General features: G+C 50.4%; 1 protein-coding gene across 1 annotated transcript; it reads left to right on the top strand.

Moving 5' to 3' along the window:
* Window positions 1-945: 945 nt before the first annotated feature.
* GDF6 (growth differentiation factor 6) lies at window positions 946-17,736 on the top strand. Its single transcript, XM_035277086.3, has 2 exons — window positions 946-1,462; window positions 16,636-17,736. Exons 1-2 carry the CDS (start codon window positions 1,060-1,062, stop codon window positions 17,595-17,597), a joined length of 1,365 nt encoding a protein of 454 aa, XP_035132977.1. The 5' UTR covers window positions 946-1,059; the 3' UTR covers window positions 17,598-17,736.
* Window positions 17,737-22,254: the final 4,518 nt, after the last annotated feature.

The raw sequence follows: 22,254 nt of genomic DNA on the forward strand, positions 1-22,254 counted from the left end.
GGAAAGAGGGATTGGAATGCAGAAGGAACTTGGGGAAGGAGGAAGTCCTGCAAGCGGGAGGGAAAGAAGAGAGGGAAAATGGGGACGCAGTGGAGGCGGGGGACAGGCTGCGAGAGGGAGAGGATCCCGGGAGCAGACGAAGGAGAAGTGGAGCGGCTAAAGTCTGCGTCAGAAGAGGTTGAGGACTGCGAGAGGAGAGGCTGGGGCCTGCAGGGGAGCGCAGCAGCTTTTAGCATCGATCCAAACTCTAAAGGCTCGTGGCCTTTGCCTGACCTCGAGGGTCGGGAATAGACGCCTGTCTTTGTGGAGAGCGATACCCCACCGAGAAAATGAGGCTGTTCCGAGCGGGTCCCTGCGCCTGGCCGACGGCGAGGCTTCTCTGGCTCGGGGCTGGCTCCTGAGGGGCACGAACAGCCGGCCTGGCGGTTGGGGCCGAGGAGGGAAGGTACCACCTCCTCGAGGCAGCGCGCAGCCTGTAGCACAGGCGTCTGCTCCGAGCGGTCCCTGGAGGGCGCCGCCGCCACTTCGCTCCTCCGGGGCCGCTCGCTCCCAGGAAAGCGGAGGCAGCTGGCGAGGACGGAGAGCAGGGGCAGAGCTGCGGAGGGACCGCGCCTCCAGGAGTTCGAGGTGCACCCTGGCGCGGCGGGCCGGTCTTGGCTTCCCGGCCACTGGCCGGCCGCGCCCGCCTTTCCCCGGTCAGCGCTTGGGGCCCGCGCCGCACGCACCGCCCAGCAACCCCGCGCGCGTCCCGCGGGGGCGCTGCGTCTTCCTGCCACACCGGCGCACCGCGGCCCCTCTCCCCCACACCTCCGTCCCGCACCACCCGGCTCTCCTCCCAACCTCCCCACCCCTCCTCTGCCCTCCCTCCCCTCTCCTCCCCTCCCTGCGAGGGGCGGGAGGGGGCGTGGCGGGGCCGGGGTTTGTGTGGCTGGGACCCGGCTCCTCGCACTCCGAGTCCGCCCGAGGAGCCGGGCCCCGGCCGCTGTCCAGCCGCTCCGTGCCCTGCGCGTCCTGCGCCGCCGCCACCGCCTCTTGGGAAGACGCAGCCACTTGCCCGCCATGGATATTCCCAGGGTCCTGCTCTCGGCCGTCTTCCTCATCAGTTTTCTGTGGGATTTGCCCGGTTTTCAGCAGGCTTCCATCTCATCCTCCTCGTCGTCCGCCGAGCTGGGCTCCAAGGGCATGCGGAGCCGCAAGGAAGGGAAGATGCCGCGGGCGCCGCGCGAGAGTGACGCGGGCCGGGAGGGCCAGGAGCCACAGCCGCGACCTCAGGACAAGCCCCAGGCTCAGCAGCCCTGGGCGCAGGAGCCTCCAGGCAGGGGTCCGCGCGTGGTGCCCCACGAGTACATGCTGTCAATCTACAGGACTTATTCCATCGCAGAGAAGCTGGGTATCAATGCCAGCTTTTTCCAGTCTTCCAAGTCGGCTAATACGATCACCAGCTTTGTAGACAGGGGACTAGGTAAGTGGCAAAGAAGACGCCCGACACCCCTCCCGCTGGAGCTCCGCAGCCAGGGTGCTACTCCGGCCCGGGAGACTGCATTTGTGAATTTCCTTCCCGCTTTGGACACTTCCCCTTTACTTTTCTTAAATTGTTTTTCTAAATCCCGAGTAAGTTTCTGAATGCGGCTGCAGATTCTATTCCAGTCTGTAATTCTCCCTTCCTTTTTCCCCCCTTTCTTTCTCTCTCTCTTCTTTCCTTCTTCCTCTTTTGCAGAAAGCGGCGTCGTTGCCGCTTGTCTGGTGGCTGATGGGGGAAACGTGGAGGACGAGAGACAGTAGGCGGATGAACTCGGTTGGAGAGGGGTCGGGGCGGGAACTGATGGAACCGGTGTCTAGGGGTACTGGGTTCTCAATCCAAAGCCTCAGCTGCTGGGGCAGCAGATCCAGGGCATGAGTGAGCCTTGGAAAGACCTGGGAAAAGCCGGCACTAGCGAGTTCCACCGTCTGAGGAGCTAGTCCGAGAGAGGCGTCCGGCAGCCCCCTGGTCCTGACACCGCGCGGGTTCTCGGTTGGTCCCCGCGCTGGGTGCTGGGATGGTCAGCCAGGCTGTAGCCCTGCGCCTTTCGGCTTTTTGCTCCAGCGTCGCGCTCCTGGCTGCTCCGAGGCCTCAACCCGAGTGATTTCTGCAGATGCGGCGGCAGCAGCTGGGCGGGCCGGGGCAGGGGCGGCTAAGTTTGGGGGCTGTGGGTACTTAATACGCAAGGGTACATGGGTGTGCCCATCCACCTTTCTCAGCCAGGCAACGCTTATCTCAGCGCTATTCTCGAGGGCTGGTGGGGGTCGGGGAGGATCCCTGGTACCCTCTGTGAAAGCTCGTGCGTGTGTCGGTGTCTGCGGAAACCCTTGCGCCCCCTTCTTGCCACCGGCGTTGATCCGCAGCGTGGCCAGTGCCCTCAAGAAAACCTCACATTACCTCTGGTCCCAGAAATTTGGGAGGGATCCACAGGCATCGGCAACTCGGCTCCTAAAGGAGGGAGACAATAACGTGGAAGGAGACAGGAAAGGTAGGGAGGAAAACGAAAAGAGAGGGAAAGGGAAGGAGATGAGAAGAAAAGGAGGGGATGAAAGAGTTTTAGGTAGTTGTCCACTCCACCATCCTCCCTAGACTTAGCTCCACGACTTTGACCTGTTCCCAGTTAAGTGGGGTTGCCCAGGAACCATGCAGAGCTGGAGTTCGTGGTTCGGAAGTTGCTTCAGCAACGGCTACCCGGGGTGCTAGCACTTCCCCTAGGCTTTTTAGAGTAGGGTAAAGCTCCTCCGCCCCCGCCCCCGGGCTCTTCCGCGGCTCCAGCCCCCGCCTCTCTTAGTCGCGTTCCTTGCACGAGAGTCCTGCCCACGCTGGGTTCGCGGCTGCAGCCCGAGGTCAGCGAGGTTCATGAGCTGCTGAAAGGTCCAGAGGGCAAATTAACACCGGGTATTTTATGATGATTTTAGGGCTACTAAAGCCACCTTTGCAAAGACACGTGGCTTCTTCGTAGTAGTGCAACTGAGTCCCTGGCCTCCGGGCTGCCCGTGCAGCTCCCCAACCCTCCGCACGCTGCACGCCCTGCTACAGTTGTTTTTCTCCCTCCAAGTTCTCTGTTAATCGTGACCTTCTCTACTACACTTGCGGAAGGAGGCTAAGGAACCTCAGAGAAGACTGCTCAAGAGGCCCTTCTTCAAGAGAAGAAATCCCAGAGGCCTAGGCAGGCCGGCGGTTGGGCGCGCATTTTCTTTGCCTGGGAGTGAAGTGGCAAGAATCTTCGCCCCTCCCCCAGGTGGGCACCCTAACTGGTTCGCTGCGCCCTGTGAATTTGGCACAGGACCAAAAGACCCTGAGGGGTGTTCAAAGGTGTCTACGGAAACCTGTAGCATTCAGACAAGGGTTAGGGGGACGTCTTGGAGGGCCCCAAATCCAGCGTAGACGCGAACTCACTTTACCCTAGTTTGTTTGCCCTGCGGCCTCCTCCCTAGGCACTGCGCTTTGAGCCCCCGGATCAGGGAGATAGAGGAGGTATTGCATATGCACCCAGGCTAGGGAGGCCTCTGTCCCCGAGCCAAGGCCTCCAGACTAGCAGGACCGAGATCCACAAGTCCGGTTACAATCCGGGAATGCCATCGAGGGCTGGGGGTTCGGGCGGTCCACAGCGGGAGGAGACTCGGAATGACCACCCGGACGGCAGCTTCAAAGTCGCGGTCTCCTCTGCGTCTCCGGGTTCCCAGAAAATGCGAAGAAAGGCAGTTCGTTGACTGGGAAGGCGGTGCGGCTTGTCGCCCGCCGCTCGGGGGTGTAGGAGTGCGGAGCCGCAGGCGGGAGGGGTGCGCAGAGGAGGGGGTACGTTGCTGGCTGCAGCCTCAGCTTGATAAAGGGAAAGCCTCACTTTCCCTCTCACTGATTTTGATTTGATGTGTCACCGGCGGTGACCTCGGGCTGGACCTTCCGGGGCTTGCTTAGCATCGGGCCCCTGATTGGAGTGTTTCAACTCAGCGATCTAATTGAGGGTTCATGTCATAACACATCAAACGGTGTCTCGTCTCCCGTGATGGAAGGGACCCGCCAGCCGCGCATCCCCGGCTCCTGGCGAGGACTTCCGCCCCTCTCACGTGGGGCTCTTAACCGCGCCAAACCCCCTAAGGTCCCCTCCCCCAACGCGTGGACTGCCTGGCGAGGAGGAAAGAGCAGCGGCCCGCCTAGAGCTGGGCCAGCCGCGCTAACTTGGCGCCTCGCCTAAGGGAGGTTTAAATCGCCGTCGAGTGGGGCTGGCTTGGCTTGAAGGAGCCGGGGGTCCCACAAGGGGAGGAGCGAAGAAAAGGAAAGGAGCCCTGAAGCCAGTCCAGGAGGCAAGCGCGACTTGCTAGTGTACAATGTCTGTAAAAAGCCTTCCTCACGCCTGTAATCCCAGCACTTTGGGAGGCCTAGGCGGGTGGATCACGAGGTCAAGAGATCGAGACCATCCTGGTCAACATGGTGAGACCCCGTCTCTACTAAAAATACAAAAAATGAGCTGGGCATGGTGGTGCGTGCCTGTAATCCCAGGTACTCAGGAGGCTGAGGCAGGAGAATTGCCTGAACCCAGGAGGCGGAGGTTGCGGTGAGCCGAGATCGCGCCATTGCACTCCAGCCTGGGTAACAAGAGCGAAACTCCGCCTCAAAAAAAGAAAAGAAAAGAAAAAAAAAAAAGCCTTCCTTACCCCGGAAACCCCAAAGTTACACCTGGAACCTGTGAGAGTGGGAGGGCAGGCATAAACTCTGCCAAAGTGAATGACGCGCGCTTTAGGTTTATAGAAAGCAGTTTCTGTACTACTCCATCCCGGGCCACTTCTCCCTGTCCTCCAGGAGGAGAACTTACTGCAAATTAAAAAAAAAAAGAAAAAACAAAAAAGAAAGGTTCCTTTTTTCAGTATGCTCTCCAGACACCTAGGAGTAATAATAGTAACCATGATCTATTGACAATTTACTGTGTACCAACTATTGCACTAAAATTTGTTACATGAATTATCTTGCTTAGTTATCACAACCTCTTCCAAGAAAAACGCTATCATCACCCCGTTTTACAGGTGAAGAAGACAGAGAAGTTAAACAAGTTGCTCGAGGTCACACAGCTGGTGAGAGGTGGGGCTCATATAAGATTCGAGACCCTGCACGTTTAACTAGAGCACTGTATAGATAATTTATGGGGTGAGGTGTTTTCTAATGGATGATGACAAGAAGCAGAAGTTAAAAAAATGGAAAGATTCTCCCCCGCTCCCCGCCCCGCCAATACCCGGTCTAATATTTGTCTGTAGTCACTAACCAGTTGGGAGTGTGAGTGTAACTAGATGTGAGGGTCTGAAGTTTGGGTGCCTTGCTTTCTCCTGTTCTTATTTTAATCACGTTATCCCTGGTTTTTTTTTTTAATGCTCTTATATTGTGCTTTAGAAATGATGTTGGATCCATAAAGATGAGAAGGTGTGTGTATATGTGTTTTGGTGCCATCTTGGGATGAGAATGGATGAGATTGGATATGGTGAAAATACAATTTGCTTATGAAATAACTCATTAAAGGGCCACTAGTACTGGGGGCCTGGGAAAGGCAGACAATTAGTTCTCCGAATTCAACAGGACTGAGAGATACGGGGGAGGGAGAGGTGGAGGGAGGGAGGGAGGGAGGGAGAGAGAGAGAGAGAGAGAGAGAGAGAGAGAGAGAGAGAGAGACTCAGACTTTATGTAGTGAAAAGTGCCACATAATTCTAACAAGAAGAAAAAAACTCTCAAGCATGAGAGAACCAAAATGAGTCTAAGACTATTGCTGTGAGTTAGGTTTCCAGAGGACTTTGAAATCAGAATACCCCTTACTTTTTTCTTGTTGTAATAACACTCTCAAAAAGGAGGCAGTATGGAACAGATAAAAACCAAAACGAGATGGGAATATCCTTGAAGAACTTGATGCACTAGAAATAACTCTCAGGACAGTTTGCCAGTAATTGTTGACTTCTCCGTTCACCTTCCGAGTCTTGACTATCAAGGGGCAGAGCGGAACCATTCTGGGAATAGCCCGGCTGCGGGGAGGGCATTCAGAGAGTTGCACAGTTCCCGCGGGATTGAAGTTCATCTGGTACCTCATGTTATGCAAAACAGTGGGTTTCTGGGTGGACCTGGGCCTCAGAGTGGTGTAATCAATTCGGCAATACTTTTGCCGGTACCCTGTTATCGTTGGCAAACCGAAAATGAAATATAAGCAGGGAAGTATTTTAATGGGGACGGAGGGAATTCACAACTGTTAATTATTTGGTGACCTTGTATTCGATTTGTTTGAGTCCCTTATAAAAACACTAATGCAGACCAGACGGCCAAATGAGGAAGCTGGGCAGAAGGTTCCAATCTAGGCTTTATTTCCCCGGAAAAAGGGAACAGCCTCGGAAAAGGCTTGCTAAGCGTTCAAGGTGGGGTGTGCGTGTGAGAGCGCCTGCAGAAGCGCGGACACGGAGTTTGCGCCACTTTCCAGGTTCAGAATCCTCCTCCAGTCAGGTGAACTGGAAGGTCCTGCAAAAAGCCCGGGGGTAAGGGAAAGAAGCCTTAAACTAGAAGTTGTTCTGCTCTTCTGGTTCGAATAGCTAAGGCATGTTTAAGGCCACAGAGCAAACTCTTGGCCACCGACTTGCTGTTAAACATGTTATTGTAGTTCCAATCCTTAAGGCCTTAAGGTTTGCCTTACAGGGAAAAGCAAGAAGATTTTAAAAAGAGAGAAAGAAAGACCACCTAGTATGTTCTACTGCGAGAGTGCAGGTTGCGCAGGGATTCTTGGCGAGTTTTCTTGGCAAAGGAGGCTAATCTGAGACGGACACAGCGTTTTCTCCAACGCAGAAGGCTGTCAGGCCTCTGGGAGTTTGCGCGGTGGATTTGCCGGTCGGGGCGGGCGCGGGGGGGAATCTAACAACGTGCTCAAACATCCTGTGGTTTCTGCGCATTAAAAGAAAAAAGTCATCCGGGCCACAGATCACCAAAGGCCTTGCGAATCCCTCTTCCCCGCCCTTCCCACCCCACAACAGAATCAGGACTTGAAAGCCCTTTTTCTTTCTTTCTTTCTTTTTTTTTTTTTTGAGACAGAGTCTCCCTCTATTGCCCAGGCTGGAGTGTAGTGGGGCGATCTCGGATCCCTGCAACCTCCACCTCCTGGATTCAAGTGATTCTCAGCCTCCCGAATAGCTGTGATTACAGGCACACACCACGATGCCCAGCAATTTTTTTTTTTTTTTTTTTTTTTTTTTTTTTTTTTTAGTAGAGACAGGGTTTCACCATGCTGGCCAGGCTGGTCTCGAACTCCTGTACTCGTGATCCGCTCGCCTCGGCCTCCCAAAGTTCTGGGATTGTAGGTGTGAGCCACCACGCCCGGCCGAAAGCTCCTCTTTCCGGCCGGAGAGGATGCGTGTCACCTGGGCCTCCGCAAAACGCAGGGCACTGCATCGGAGGCCCTAACACTACAGGTTTTTTCTTAGCTGGAGTCCTTGGAGTTCTTGCACATCTCCTTGAAAGTGGTGACGTCTTTCTGGGGCGGTGGGGGAGAAGAAAGAAGGGAATGAGATGGAGAGGCGGGGAGGAAGATGGTATGATAGAAATAGGGCAGAAGGATAACTTGTTTCCTGCTAGGACTACTGCGTGCACCAAAAGACCCAGAGCAAATCAGCAATAATCCTTGAGGACTTTTACGTAAAAGGAAAGGCATTAGTTCGATAACCCCTCGGGTATTGAATAACCCGGGTCAAACGACGCTCTTTGGACCAGGGGACTGAATCGAGCCGAGCCCTCGAGGTGTGGAATGCCGGAATGTGGATTCATTGTGCCATTCCGTTGCTTGACATCCTTCCATCCCCCATCCCAAGCCCTGGCTGTTTATCTTTAAGCTCAAAGTCGGTTAAATAGTATCTCCTGTTTACAGGAATTAAATAGGTCCTCCTTGGACTAATGGGTTGCAGGGTTGCCGTTCTCTGCCTTCTAAGACAGTCCATTAGCATTGCTGGGGACTTAAGGTTGGGTCCATCTGGGGTGAGGCGCCTCAAGAGCTTGGAGGGGGCGGGCGGCGGGCGGCGCTGGACAACTTTCCTAGGGAAGTCCGCGCTGCGGCGCTAGTGGTCCCGGCGCCTGGGGGCGGGGCACGGCTTAGGGACCCGAGAGTGGGCGTGAAACAGGCGTGGGGCGGGCCTCTAGCCCAAACTGGTTTAGCCTGGGGAGAGGGGCAGAGGGCGGGAACAGGCGCAGGGCGGGGAATTGGCTTTAGTAGGGGGCGGCGGGCATCTCCGAATAACATAGGAGGCCAGGGGAATCCGCACATCTGCTTTGCAAACCTGGCTTCCAGGCGTATTTCTCTTGCTCCCACTCCGCTTCTTAACCCACTGCAGCTCCGACACTCGGAACGGAGGGAAATTGACTGAGAATAGACCAGGACCCACGAATCTCATTTTGCTGAATTGTTTCGAAAGTCAGGCCAAAATGAACGCCGCAGACAGAGATTGCGGCTCTCCATTATTCTAAGGGTGCACCCGGCCCAGCACCTTAAAGAGCACACACAGCACAGCGGTTTCTCCTGCGCAGGACCCCTGAACACTAAGTCCAATATCCTGCCCTCTACTACAAGCCACTTTGAACCCTCGCCCCCACCTGCAACCTCAGAACTGGTCAGGGAGGGGAAGCCACATCAAATGAACACCCTTCCTTCTACTTTTATCTCAAAACTGAAGCCAAGAGGCCCAATCACATTCCAGCTTCAAGGGCAGCTTCGGGATTTCTCCCTTTCCGCTCCCCTAAGCTTCCTGGAGGACCTGGTGGCTCCCTGGTCGTCAGTGCAGGGAAGTCGGCCCCCAGGGGAAGGGCGTGCTGCGTGCGCGCTGCAGTGAGATGGGGAGGGAGAGCGGGAACAGGAGGAGAGCTTTGGTTTGGGTTTCATCTGCAGTGGAGATGTCAAATTAAGATTTGAGCCGCTGTGGTCGGGAGCCCAGAACCGGACCCCCGTTGAAAAGACAGAAGCACAATGAAATGTCCTTGATCTCAGCTTTGTCTCTCTGGCCCCTCGAGAGCACGCAGCCGTCAGGGTCACTGACTAAGTTCAGGAAAACTACTTTGTAAATGAATCTGTTTCATCCTCTAGAGACAAAAGGAGTTTCCCTAAAGCACCTTGGAGCTCCTGAATGCGTGTACAGCATTCGCCGGGGAGCGCTCCTCCTCAGCCAGCAGTGCTGGCCAGAAACCAGCATCCTGGGCTTAGAGTTAAGGCCATTAAAGGCCATGCTGAGGCCCCAAGTGAGGGGTGCGAAGCTGTTTTCAGTCGGGTGAGATTCCAGGCCCCCTTTCTTTTCTTTCTCTCCACGCTCATTCATTTGCCTCACCTTGAGCCGAAGCTTGCTGTGCCGATACTAGGATTTCTCTGAGGGATCCAGGCAGGCCACCAGACCCACTTAACTTGTCGAGTCTAGCAGGCCCAGGCCCCTTACAAAGAGAAGGGCGTGGATCTGGAGGCTTGAGGGAGAGAGTGAAAAAGCCTCTCCAAGACTCTGTGGGAGACTCGTCTTGGAGCCCTCTGGTCCTTGGAAGGAGAAATACAGGGCAAGCTATTGGGGAGGGCACTGGGAAAGCCAAGAGACCTGAGAGCAGCTGGACTGGTGAGAGTGAGATGGGAAGGAACCCATACTGAAGGTAGGCCTGTGGACAGGACCTTTGAAAGTGACAGTCACCGCAGGCCTGGCCTCATGCTGCAGCCCAAGGGGTCCATCATTGCAGCCCTCCCCATCAACATGTGTCCAGCCATTTGCATCGTGAACGGTAACATCTGCCTCCTTATTCCCACCCCGGACCAGCCCTGTGATCAGATCATGCCCTCGAAAAAGGACACCAAAGGGGGAAAAGAAACAAATCCTCAGGCCTCTCAGGGCTGCACTGCCAGCCAGGGAGTCATTTGGATTAGCACAAGGGCTGTCATTGGCTTTGACCCCTGCAGAAAAGGAAACCTGCAAGAAGGGCTGGATCCTTGATGTGGCTGGGGTGGAGGTCGTCTGTTCACCTGGCATTGTGGGAGGGACAGCGGTGGTGATACGGCCTCACAGGACTGAGAAGATTCAGGATGATGAGGTGAGGCTGCAGCCCCCATGAGCCTTGCCCTTCACTTGACTTCAGAGAAGCAGGAACTGGAAGCATCTTCATCTTTCTTTCCCTCTATGCTTCCTAGTACCTTTCCTCCACTCACTTCTGGAATCTTGTGGAGAGAACTGGACCACAAGGACTGAAGTCCAGAGAACTGGATTTCAAAGAGTCAAGAGGAGGACAGGTGCACCTTCTCCTACTAAGATGTAAGTAGTTATAGAAACATTGGCTGCATTCATTGAATGTTTCTATGTGCCATGCACGTCCCTGGGTACTTTGACTCTGACCTTTACAATGATCCTGCAAGGTAGATGAAGCATATGAGGCTGGGAGAGATTACATGACCCAGTCTACCCAAGGTGACCCAGCCACTGAGTCACAGACCAGGACTCAGATGTATGTGTCTTAGACTCTAAATTCCTATGCTCATTCCACATCATCAGTAGTGACTGACATTTGTTTTCAGAAGTCTTTCTTATACCTTATCTCATTTGTACCCCACCGTGGCCCTGTTAAGTTTCCTCCTAAATTCTCTTTCACAAATCCAATCACTGACATTTCTTCTGCTGAAAAAATGATTGCTGCAGTTCTGCTGAAGTGAGTGACTCTTGCCGGCCAGGGATTGATGCCCTCCCTCCAGGAATGGGCAGCATGGAAGAGTTTCTCAGGGTTTCTACAAGGCACAGCGATCAGGGTTGGGATGTCTAGGGTGGTGGCACAGATGCTGGGGCCAGACTGCCCACTCTACTGCTTACTCTCCTGAGCCAGTTACTCAAGCTGTCTGTTTTAGTTTAGAATGATGGCTTTCTCAGAGGTGATTTTGAGGATTAAATGAGTCATTGCAAGTTAAGAATTTAGATCATGCTTAGCACAGATTTAGTGCCACACCAGTATTTGCTCTTATGATTATTATGCTGAGGGGTCAGGCATGAGTACTGGGGTTAAGAAAGAGCACCCTGGAAAGGGTGAGTTGTACGGATTGCTTCAAGAAGCCACATCTCAGTAAGAATGCTAGCAATGCGTCAGCAGCTTGTAAAGCTCAGATCTCAACAGAGGCCAGACTCCAGATGAGTTATTTCCTCAGGGGGTTGCCCAGGAGATCACTGTATTCCAGGAGGAAGGAACATATTTGGCACAGAGATTCCCCTTAAAGCCCTTCACACTCCAGGGGGAGGGGCTGGTGGCTCATTTTTATTCACCCAGTACACCTGGCTCTATTTCCAACCTGATGGACTTTGTCCCCTCAATGCAATGCTGAAGGTAAGAGGTCTACGTGAGAAAATGACTCCAAGCCCACTCATGAATTTTGAGCTTGGAGGTCTTCTTTGTAGTAAAGAAAAGAAAAAAGAAAAAAAAAATCCTAGGGGAACCTAGCCCACGTTGATTACATTGATGATGAAGGAATGTCCTATTTCTTGGTTCCCTGCTCAAACAGGACCCTGGTAGAGTGGCATGGCTGCAGGACTGGGATCAGAACACTTGGAATTAGGAGGTTCAACACTTGTTCCTTGCTAGTTGCAAGACAATGGGCAAGTTAGGATACCTTTTAGATCTTTAATTTCTTCATCTATAAGTGAGTATCACAGTAGGCCTGACTCGCTGTGAAGACTCAGTGAGAGAGGCCAGCAAAGCTCTGAGCACGTGACTAGCACAAAGGTGGTGCCCTACAAGCCTCAATTCTGCAGCTGGCTCTAAAATGAGGGGGTGGGGGAAAGGCGTCTAGAGTTTCTCTTGCAAAGATGGGTGATTCTTCCTGCTTGTGGGTTGGGGGTGGTAACATCCACTATCTTCTCGGCTTTCTGAATGTTGGTCCAGTTTCGGGGCCTGTGACTCTGGAGGACCTGGCTGGGAGGCATGGCAGGACGCCTGGCCAGTAGCTATCCAGTGTCACTGCATACTCAGAGATGTGAGCCAGATGCGCGCGGAGGAATTTCGTGGAGTTTAAAGTCAGCTGTGCCAAGAATCGTGCAAGTCCGGAGAGCTAGATCCACGGGTGCACACACTAGCAAGTGACAAAATCCAACGAGGACTCTCAAAAGGGACCTCAAACTGAGTATATGTCTTAGAGATGTCTTGGGAAAATGCAATGCTGAGCCCTTCCCACCTCCAACCAAAGGAAATTTCTGGTTTTTGGAAACCCTCTATAGGCTGGCCCAAGGTCATAGCCCCTAGCAGAAGGCACTGGGACTGAAGCGGGCAGGCTGGAATGAGCAGGTGCACAGAGTCCTGCAGCTGCGCTTCCCTCCCTCATGCCGCCCTCCTGGGGCTCAGGTTCTGGGGCTTCTGGCCCTTCCTTTCTGCTCTGGAGTTTGCCACTCCTCCAGCCACGTACTGTGACTGTGGACAGATGTCCTTTTCCTTTCTAAGCCAGTTTCCTCATTTAAAATAAGTGCAATGGTACCTACTTTGCAAATACATAGGTACCATTCCTTCTCTTTCTTTCTTTTTTTAAATTAATTTTTCTTTCTTACCTTATATTCACCCTAACTGAAAATTTGTACCCTTGGACCAACATCTCCCCCCTTTTAAAAGTCTCCTAAATTCTACACCAGAAATATATGTTTGAGGTGCTTTCAGCCTTTTACCAACCTTTTGACCATTATGAAGAAGTATCTTCTAATATGCAACGGTTTGTTCCTTCCTTCTTATTTTTCTATCTTCCCCCTCCTTTCTCTCCCCACCTGCCAGGGAAAGATAAGCCCAAATCCAGCAATTGTAACTGGAAATGTTTATATGTCTAATATTCAGCAAACGTTGTTAACAGAAGTGTGAATCAGCTGTAACAAACCAGGTTGATGCAAAGTAAAAGGGAAATAAAAAGCTCCCATCACGTATTGCTGGTCAATTACAATTTAAGGGCCCAAAGCATAGGTTTCACTTCCAAGTTGTGGGAAAGTGCCGCAGATTTTGAAGTGACAAGTGCATGTTTTTTTTAGTCAAAGGCCTGGGAGAGAGGATCATTTGATGACATCAGTCTTCATTTATACAAGACTTAATGGGAGCGGAGGCTTGTGGAAGGGAGCATGAAAAGTTGGCATTTTGCCCACAGATGGCTCATGGCAGCTGAGCCAGGCTCTGTGATGCCAGGTCAGCAGGCAGCAGGCAAAGTGTCTTCAGGGTAACAGTGTAAGGTGTTGTGTTCACTCCCCAGGTTGGATACCTCCTCTGAGCTATTTCTGTGATGCAGGTTTAGACAGGTGGGGAATGTGGTCTGCAGGGTAGCTGCACAGAGGAGCCACCTTCTTGGACCTTCTGTTCAGGGGTTAGAGGTTCTGGAGACCCAGTGAGAGAACTTGTGGTTGAAAGGATAAAAAAAATGGGGGTGGCTTTGGGGAGCTGGAATGGTCTGGGAGAGGTAGAAGTGACGTGGTCCCAGTGTGTACCACCTTAGATGCTGCCCAGCAGTAGAGTGGGTGCTCTTCCCTACTCAGTGATGAATTCAAAGAACTTAGAGGACAACCCCCACTCCACTTAGATCAGTGGTTCTTGGAGTGATTCCTTGGACCAGCAGCATCAGCATGTCTGGGAGCTTACTAGAAATGCAAATTCTAGACCCTACCACAAGCCTCTGGAGCCAGAGAGAATTTGCATTTCTGGCAAGTGCCTAAGTGATGTTGATGATGCAGATTTAAAGACCACTGCAGATTTAGTGGCTTTGAGAGTCACTATTCCAGACCAAACTCCAGCTACCTGAGCCACAGAATTCTTACCCAAATATCCCTGAGCCCACTTCCAGGGTCTGGACAGCTTCTTCATCTGTTCAGTCCTCCCAAAGGTAGATCACACCACTGATATGTGCACCTGTGAAACTGTGCACAGCTTTAAGCTGTGAGCTGGCGGGGGCGGGGGGGGGGATCCACATGTACACAGGTGAGGCCCCTAAAGTATGTGTTGGAGCTGGTGTGGGAAGAGAATAGAAGAAGCTGAAGTCCCATTTGCATTCTTGCCCTGAAACCTGGAAAGAGTAGGTGTGGGCTGGTCTTGCTGGAAAGTTCATCAGAAATCTTAAGGCTGCAGAATCAGTAAGAGACCTTTCTTTACAGATGCTTGCCTCAATTTTAACTCAGCTGTGCAAATTAATCATTTATTAGCCTACACATCTTTTTAAAGAGTAAAAACAAAAGCAGGCTGATTCCCTTATATTGCATGAGAGAGAAATAAATCAATTCTTTACACCTGCCTAATGCACTCCAGCCAGTGGCAAACCATATCAAGAGTTATGTAAGCAAAGATGGAAATGATTTCCTAAGGGAGCCTAGATTTTATTTCTAGCAAGCCCTGCAAATAATGTATATTCTATTCTCCTTTTCTTATACCCTGGCCACTTCTGGTTACTTTTAGAGTCTAGTACTAGGACTACAGTGGAGAGGCAATGGGGCGTAAGGGCTAAATGCTCCAACTCTGAATTAAATAGACATAATATGGATCTCAGCCTCATCATTTCCTAGCTGTCTGACTTTTGGCAATACCTTAATTTCTCCAATCCTTGGTTTTCTCATCTGTAAAATGGGAATAATACGAGCAATCACCTTTCAGAACTGTTCTGTGCAGATGGATATTGATTAGAAATATGTTAGCCCTATAACATTTAGCTAGTGCAGAAAGTGCCTTAGATTTGTTGCTCTCATCTCATCCCTAGTTTGGGGAGAGAGGCAGGAAGCTAAGCCTAAGGCAGTAGGTCCAGAGATCTGGGTGGTGGCTGAGCATTGTCAGACACAGGTTTCTTTGAAGGAGAAGAAAGTGTGCTGAATTCCCCCTGATTTTGATGTGACCCTGGTCGGTTTGAAGGTCTTGGCTTCCATAAATCAATTGCCTGCAGCAGCTTTTCCCTTTTCACCTCTCTAACCCTTCCCACACTCCATCTCAGGTTGGGGCATGTGTGTAAGAGTGAAGCAGCCAGTCCTACGGTCAGCCCTGAATACAAACTGGGTGTGGCTGAGGCTCCAGAGCCAGTGCCCCCGGGCTACATCTGGACTGGTAGAGAGGGTGGGACGCAGAGCCCAGTGACACTTTTACTATTGAAATCGACCCAAACTTTACTAGCTTCTGGGGAAGGCTGGGGGCTTTGGGGATTTTTGTATTTGCTGGGTTGTAAATATTTTATGGGAAGGCAGCCCAGGAAAATCTGGTTAGCTTTCCGCCTTGCACATTGAAGTGGAGTTGGCTTCATGTACAAATGTGTCAAAAAAGAAGTCCAGTTTTGCCTTGGTTCTGAAGAATTTGCCTTGGATTTTAAAAGCCTGTTACACTCCCCATCTCACCTGTCCCCAAATTTTTTTTCTCATGTATAACCAAACCTTTTATCTTCAGGAATAGTTTCAAAACAAGAGAATTTTAGATTGGGAGTGGGAGGAGAGATCGGAAAGTCTGTGTGTGTGTGTGTGTGTGTGTGTGTGTGTGTGCACGCGCGTTTAATTGTCCCTGGCTGAGGTTTTCCGCCTTCCAGGTAGATATATATTTCTCATTGACTGCAGGATCTTCTCAATGGACAGATGGAAGGTGTACATTTTGTTCATTTGTCACTCCCTGCTTCCAATACTTCTAAAACTTCATTGCTCTTTTGTTGGTTGTTTAACGATTGGCGAATAAATAAATCCCTCATCAGCTCTTCATTCTGCGTGCACTGTGTTGGACTCACCAAAACCACCTGATGGGCAGCAATGTTTCCCCAGACTAGTGGGTCTAAACTAGAACTGCACCTTTAAATCATCTTGGAGTCAAAAAAAAGAAAAAAAAGCAAGCAATAAACAAAAACCCCATGCCCAATTCTGTCCTTAGATATTGATTCAATTGGCTGAGTCAAGCCCTGGCCCTGGCAGTTTTTCAGTTCTCTAGGAGATTCTAGCGAGCCAGATTAAGACTCGCTGGCGTGGGAGTTTCCCACTTAAGTAACTGGCGTGTGCTCCAGGTCAGGCACGGCCCTAGGCACTGAGGGGTGCAAGGTGGACAATGATATCGACTTAGCTCCTTTGGGCTGGTGGAGGCGGGCAGAGTGTTGCTGAGAAAGGCAAACTACTAGGAAGATAAAAATAAACAAGGTAGTTGTAGATAATCCTAAATAGCAGGAAGATAAGCCAGTCCTGTGATAGGCACCCGAAGAGGCTACTTTAGATCAGGGTGCTCGGGGTGGCCACTTGGAGAAGGTGACATTTGAGACGTGAACGAGAACAGCCAGCCCAGCCTGGAGGAGGTCTGGGGGAAGCGCAACCCAGGCTCGAGACCACAAAGGGCACATTAGTGGTTATGAAGCCTCTTGGGGGGAAACCCGGGAGGCCGACGCCGCCTCGCCAGCAGCCACCGATTTCCGCCCTGAGCGTCCGGAGCTGACCCGGAGGAGGGGGCCTGCCCTGGCGCTCTCCCCTCCCCGAGCCATGCACCAGCCAGATGGGGAGCCGGGGTGGTCAGGCCCCGGGCCGGCCAAGCAGAACTCCCCGGCCGGCCTGCCCCCACTCCCCGCCCTTTTCCTCCCGGGGGCGGCTGAAGAGCACCGGGCTGATCTCCCCCTTAAGTGAAACTGACTGTAATTATTTTTTATCTCGCAGACGATCTCTCGCACACTCCTCTCCGGAGACAGAAGTATTTGTTTGATGTGTCCATGCTCTCAGACAAAGAAGAGCTGGTGGGCGCGGAGCTGCGGCTCTTTCGCCAGGCGCCCTCAGCGCCCTGGGGGCCACCAGCCGGGCCGCTCCATGTGCAGCTCTTCCCTTGCATGTCGCCCCAGCTGCTGGACGCGCGGACCCTGGACCCGCAGGGGGCGCCGCCGACCGGCTGGGAAGTCTTCGACGTGTGGCAGGGCCTGCGCCACCAGCCCTGGGAGCAGCTGTGCTTGGAGCTAAGGGCCGCGTGGGGCGAGCCGGACGCCGGGGAGGCTGAGGCGCGCGCGCGGGGACCCCAGCAACCGCCACCTCCGGACCTGCGGAGTCTGGGCTTCGGCCGGAGGGTGCGGCCCCCTCAGGAGCGTGCCCTGCTCGTGGTGTTCACCAGATCCGAGCGCAAGAACCTATTCGCCGAGATGCGCGAGCAGCTGAGCTCGGCGGAGGCTGCGGGCCCGGGCAGTGCCGCTGAGGGGTCGTGGCCGCCGCCGTCGGGCGCCCCGGACGCCAGGCCTTGGCTGCCCTCGCCCGGCCGCCGGCGGCGGCGCACTGCCTTCGCCAGCCGCCATGGCAAGCGGCACGGCAAGAAGTCCAGGCTGCGCTGCAGCAAGAAGCCCCTGCACGTGAACTTCAAGGAGCTGGGCTGGGACGACTGGATTATCGCACCCCTGGAGTACGAGGCCTATCACTGCGAGGGTGTATGCGACTTCCCGCTGCGCTCGCACCTGGAGCCCACCAACCACGCCATCATCCAGACGTTGATGAACTCCATGGACCCCGGCTCCACCCCGCCCAGCTGCTGCGTGCCCACCAAATTGACTCCCATCAGCATCCTGTACATCGACGCGGGTAATAACGTGGTCTACAAGCAGTACGAGGACATGGTGGTAGAGTCGTGCGGCTGCAGGTAGCGGTGCCTTTCCCGCCACCTCGGCCCGGGACCAAGGCGGGCCAAGGTCCGTCTTGCAGGGGAGACCTGGCTGCAGAGAGGCGGAGGAGGAAGCTGGCACGGAGGGAGGCTGAGGGTGAGGGAACAGCCTGGACGTGAGAGCTGGTGGGAGAGGAGGGAGCGCAGCCTTCCCTGAACCTTTTACCTGCCAGCTCAGAGGGAGATATGGATTTTCACACCTTGCCTGGCCACCCTGGAAAAACAAGCCAAGGAAGATTTCTTTTGTTTTCTGTGTGTGTTTCTCTCTCTCTCTCTCTCTCTCTCTCTCTCTCTCTCTCTCTCTCTCTCTCTCTCTCTCTCTCTCTCTCTCTCTCTCTTTCTCTCTCTCTCTCTCTCTCTCTCTCTCTCTCTCTCTCTCTCTCTCGCTTTCGATTTCCGGTTTTGATAGAAGGGGAGGGGAGGCGAGATGCATACCCGTTTCTCAACTGCTCCATGAATTGAAAAAACAATAGTTTTAAAAGGGAAACAATGTGGGAGGAAGAATCGCCGTTGACAGCATCACGGTTTGGTTGATTTTTACTTGTGTAAAGAAGGTGGGGTCTCTGGCCATGTTATAGCCAATGTCTTGTGCCCTCCCCCACAGAAAGTGTTTGATAGGGAAATTGGCAAAAGGAATAGTAAAGTCAGGAATGGTCCTGCCTATAGAAGAGCTTTGAGACAGGTGGGCTCATGCATGCCCCTCTCACCCATTTGTGTACTCTGTGAATTTACCAGCTCTGCCTTGGCCTCTTCCTGCACTGGGAACTGGCAACCTTCATCTCACTCTGGAGGGCCCAGGTCGCTGCCTTCATTGTTGCTTTTTCTGGTGGGGCAAGGGGAGCTGGTATGGATGGAATGACAAGAATTAGTCCAAATGGAACCCCCTGAAGGATAATGAGAAAGCACAAGGCCTGCCTCTGACTGGGGCTAATGCCTAGGTGCATTAGCTCAGGCTGGAGGTAGCCCACCCAAAAGCCCTTTCTGATTCTCATTGATACAGAATTTGCCAAAATTCAGACATGCCCTTCTAATGGAAAGGTGATTTCCCAGTTCGAATAAATGGGTAGGAGTGGGGAACAATACAATTAAGGTAAGAGCTACAAAGGAGGGAATAGGAACCAAGAAGTAGGAGTCCCATCAGGAGGGAAGATGGTGGGCCTCAGGGAGGATGGTGATCAAGGGACAGGCTAGGAGCCAGGAGTGGGGAAGGGAGGGATGAAAGGGGACACAAGTCCCTGTCTCTGAAGTTTCTAAGTTCCCTCCCCTCTCTTTGACATTCCTGAAAGATTACCAGCCAGCAATAGCCCAGGGCTCCCCCAAAAGAATTGTTTCAGATTGTAATTATCAGTTAGGCAATGTTTTTAAAACTTAGTAATGAGAAACTGTGAAAAGAGCCAAGTGTTACATTGAGCTTGGGGTGGGAGATGGGGAACAGGCAGTAAGGAAGGAGGCAGGGGTGGAATTTGTTTTTTGGGAGGAAGCTGGAGCAAGCACAGTGTAACTGAAATACCCATTCCCAGATAGTCAAAAACACGAACTTGCCCCCAGCCTGCCCGGCTATTGTTTTCTAACATTGCCCATAAGTAGGCCCTTGGAAGAGTCGGCTTCCTCCTCATCTTTGACTATAAAATTGTTTAATCAATGGAATTTGTACCAACCTTTTAAAAAAAGTTTTACTTTCTCCTAAGTGATTTTGCTCTTCCAATCTAAACCTGTTGCTTGTTTGGTTCAGAGAACTACAAACTGTCAAAGAAAGGGTGGGGATGATAAGAAATGCTAATATAAAATGCTAAGTGAAAAAAGACTTGGCCAGGAGAAATAATTTAAAATGCACATTTGCTTTGGATGCACTGTTGTTCTGTGTCGGCTGTATATATTTGTTTATTTAAGGTGACTGAAAGTGCAAAGAGGAAAAGGACAGCATGCAATTCATCCTAATGTACAAAACGTTATATGCACTCAAATGTTATAATTTCTAATATTTTTAAAGTTTATATTCGAGTTGTACAAAGTTAAGCATTAATCAGATATTTCATTTTTTCATAATGTTATCATTTTCTTAAATATTATTACAAAATTTTAAGTCTGTCTAATGGAGAGTTTTTTTTTTTTTTAACTGTCTACCTCATATAATACAAGTATTTACAACACTAAAGTTACCAGAGGTCAATTAATAATCAAAACATTTTTTACAGGACACCTTTCCTGGATGATACGCAATCAAATGCTATACTATTAAACTCATTTTTCTCCTTAATAACTCAGCCTGGTTTATATGGGTCGAGTTAGAAAAATCATTTTCTCAAGGAATTATTATCAGAGGTAGTTTGTTCCAGTATGGGACAGAATGTCTGAAAGCAAACTGATGATTTTAAGATCTATAATTTAGCACATTACACTTTTTCTTCATAACTCTTCCATAACTCCTTTTTCATGACATTCTTATTTACTAGAATAAAGCCGAATCCTTGTCAGCTATTCGACCAGTGTTTATAAGCCGGTCTCTCATCCCAGCATTTCAAGAATCCAAATAGAAATTGGATTATTTCTTAGTTTCTTTAATGTTGAAAAAAGAAAGCAGTAATGTTGAGGTAAGAAAGCGGTTACCTAAGTCACCCAAGATGTCAGCGTAATTACTCTTTACATTTGTGGCATACTGGAGGCAGAAGGTACAAATATTTTTCTGTGCTTGCTGTGGATTAGGGAACCCATGGATGAGTTTGAGCACTCACTCTATCAGGCATGATGTTTTTCTACATGCATCATCTCATTTAAGCTCCTCAGAGGTAGATATTATTATAATCCCCATTTACAGATGAGGAAACCAAGGTGAAGAGAATTAAAGTAAACTGCCTGTGGGCATCCAGTCAGGGAATTGTAGCTAGGGTTGAAAATCAGTTCATTTAGACTCTAGGGCCTGAGGAGTTAACCACTATACAATTCTGTTCCAGAATCGTCTACCTGCTCTCTGATTGATCTCTAAATATCGAAGTGGGGACTGCACAGTTAGCTACAGTCCTTAGGGTTGTTCAGTTGGTGGAGGAGGAGATGGTACAGGGGCCAGCAGCATTGCCTGAACTTTTGGAGAGTGTGAATTGTAACTGCTATCATAAGGGCAACTGAAAAATGGGTATGGGTTGCAAAAGTCCTTGAATTCTTAGCTTTGGGCTTGGCCCAGCAAACTTATAGTTTAAGCCATTACTGGGCTTTGGTTCTCTACACTTTGCTGTGGTTGCCCTGGGTGTGATTTTTATGAGTTTTGGTTATCAACACAATAGTCAATTTACAAATAGGTCATGTTTCAAAAGACTGGTTGCAAGCGGACTGTTAGAACTAAGATGCATTTTGTTGTGGACAGTGATTGAGTTTCCAGGTCATTTTGCAGAAACCTTATTTATCCAAATGGAACTTTTTAACAAAGTAATTTTGACTTCTGGGTTTTGAGAGGACATAATCACCTGGGAAAGTGGAAAACAGACTGTCCTTTCTGGGTGGAAGCTGCTTTTGAAATAGTTGAGAATTCTTTGCATTGTTCCACCACTCTTTATACCTGGCACCCAGTTCGCCCAAGCTCACGAATGTCCTGAGGACTCCCAGCTTTGTACTTTAATACTTTCCCAATCCAGAGATTTCCCTTTTCTGCACAAATATTTTCATCTCCAAAGTCACTTTCCTTTCTTTCCTCTATAAGTTTATTCCTTAACTCAGGTATTAGGGAAAACATAATCTCATTGAATTACATGAAATTATAAATATCTCCTAGCCTTTAACCATAGAGAGATTTGCATTTTAAGAAGGAAATCATGGTTAACTTGGATTTTTGGGGAATGATGTGAAAAACTCCAGAACATAAAGAGGATTCAACACTCAGGCTACCCACAATTTTGATAGTCAAACATTAACAAGGCACTAGTGATAAAAGAATGAATGGAGACACTTGTCAATGTGAGTTTTTGGTGTCCCTTGGGAGAAATTCTGTGCAATAAAGAGACTATTTATGGCCAGTTTGTTTTATCATTAATGTCTAAAGTACTAAAGCAAATAATTTAATAAGATAGTTTTTTGTTTTCTCTAAAATTCTTAAGTTTAATGTATCCAGGCCCCATTATGATACGTTTTTGCCCTTATTTTGTTCATTGCTATATTCCTAGCACCCAGAATAGTGCCTACCACATAGCAGACACCCAGTAAATATGCTGAATGAATACATTTACAAATCCTAGTCTACTTATAAATGTAGTAATTTTAACAGTCACTTTCAAGGGAGCCTTTGATTGATGTCTTCAACTCACATTGAATGGACCAACCTCCCTTAATTAACTAATTCTAGTTTCAATTTAGTTAATAAACTTTCCTTAACTATTGTACATTGCTTTTATGAGCTTGCTATATTCCATTTTCTTTTTAAAACCTTTCAAATTTCTCTAACAGGGAAAAACCTTCCCATATGCTTAAACCATTCCAAGTAAAGCTAATACATTAAACTTCTAAAGATGGTGATTCATAAGTTCTAGTAAGCATCCCAACGTAGTTTATACCTTTTGACTTAACATCAGGAACCTACAGTTAATTACTCAATTACCCATTTAAATTGATGTTGGAGGCTAACCTGTTAGACATCTTAATAAAGTACATTTTTA

Source organism: Callithrix jacchus, chromosome 16, assembly GCF_049354715.1.
Source record: "Callithrix jacchus isolate 240 chromosome 16, calJac240_pri, whole genome shotgun sequence".
NCBI classification, from domain to species: Eukaryota; Metazoa; Chordata; class Mammalia; order Primates; family Cebidae; genus Callithrix; species Callithrix jacchus.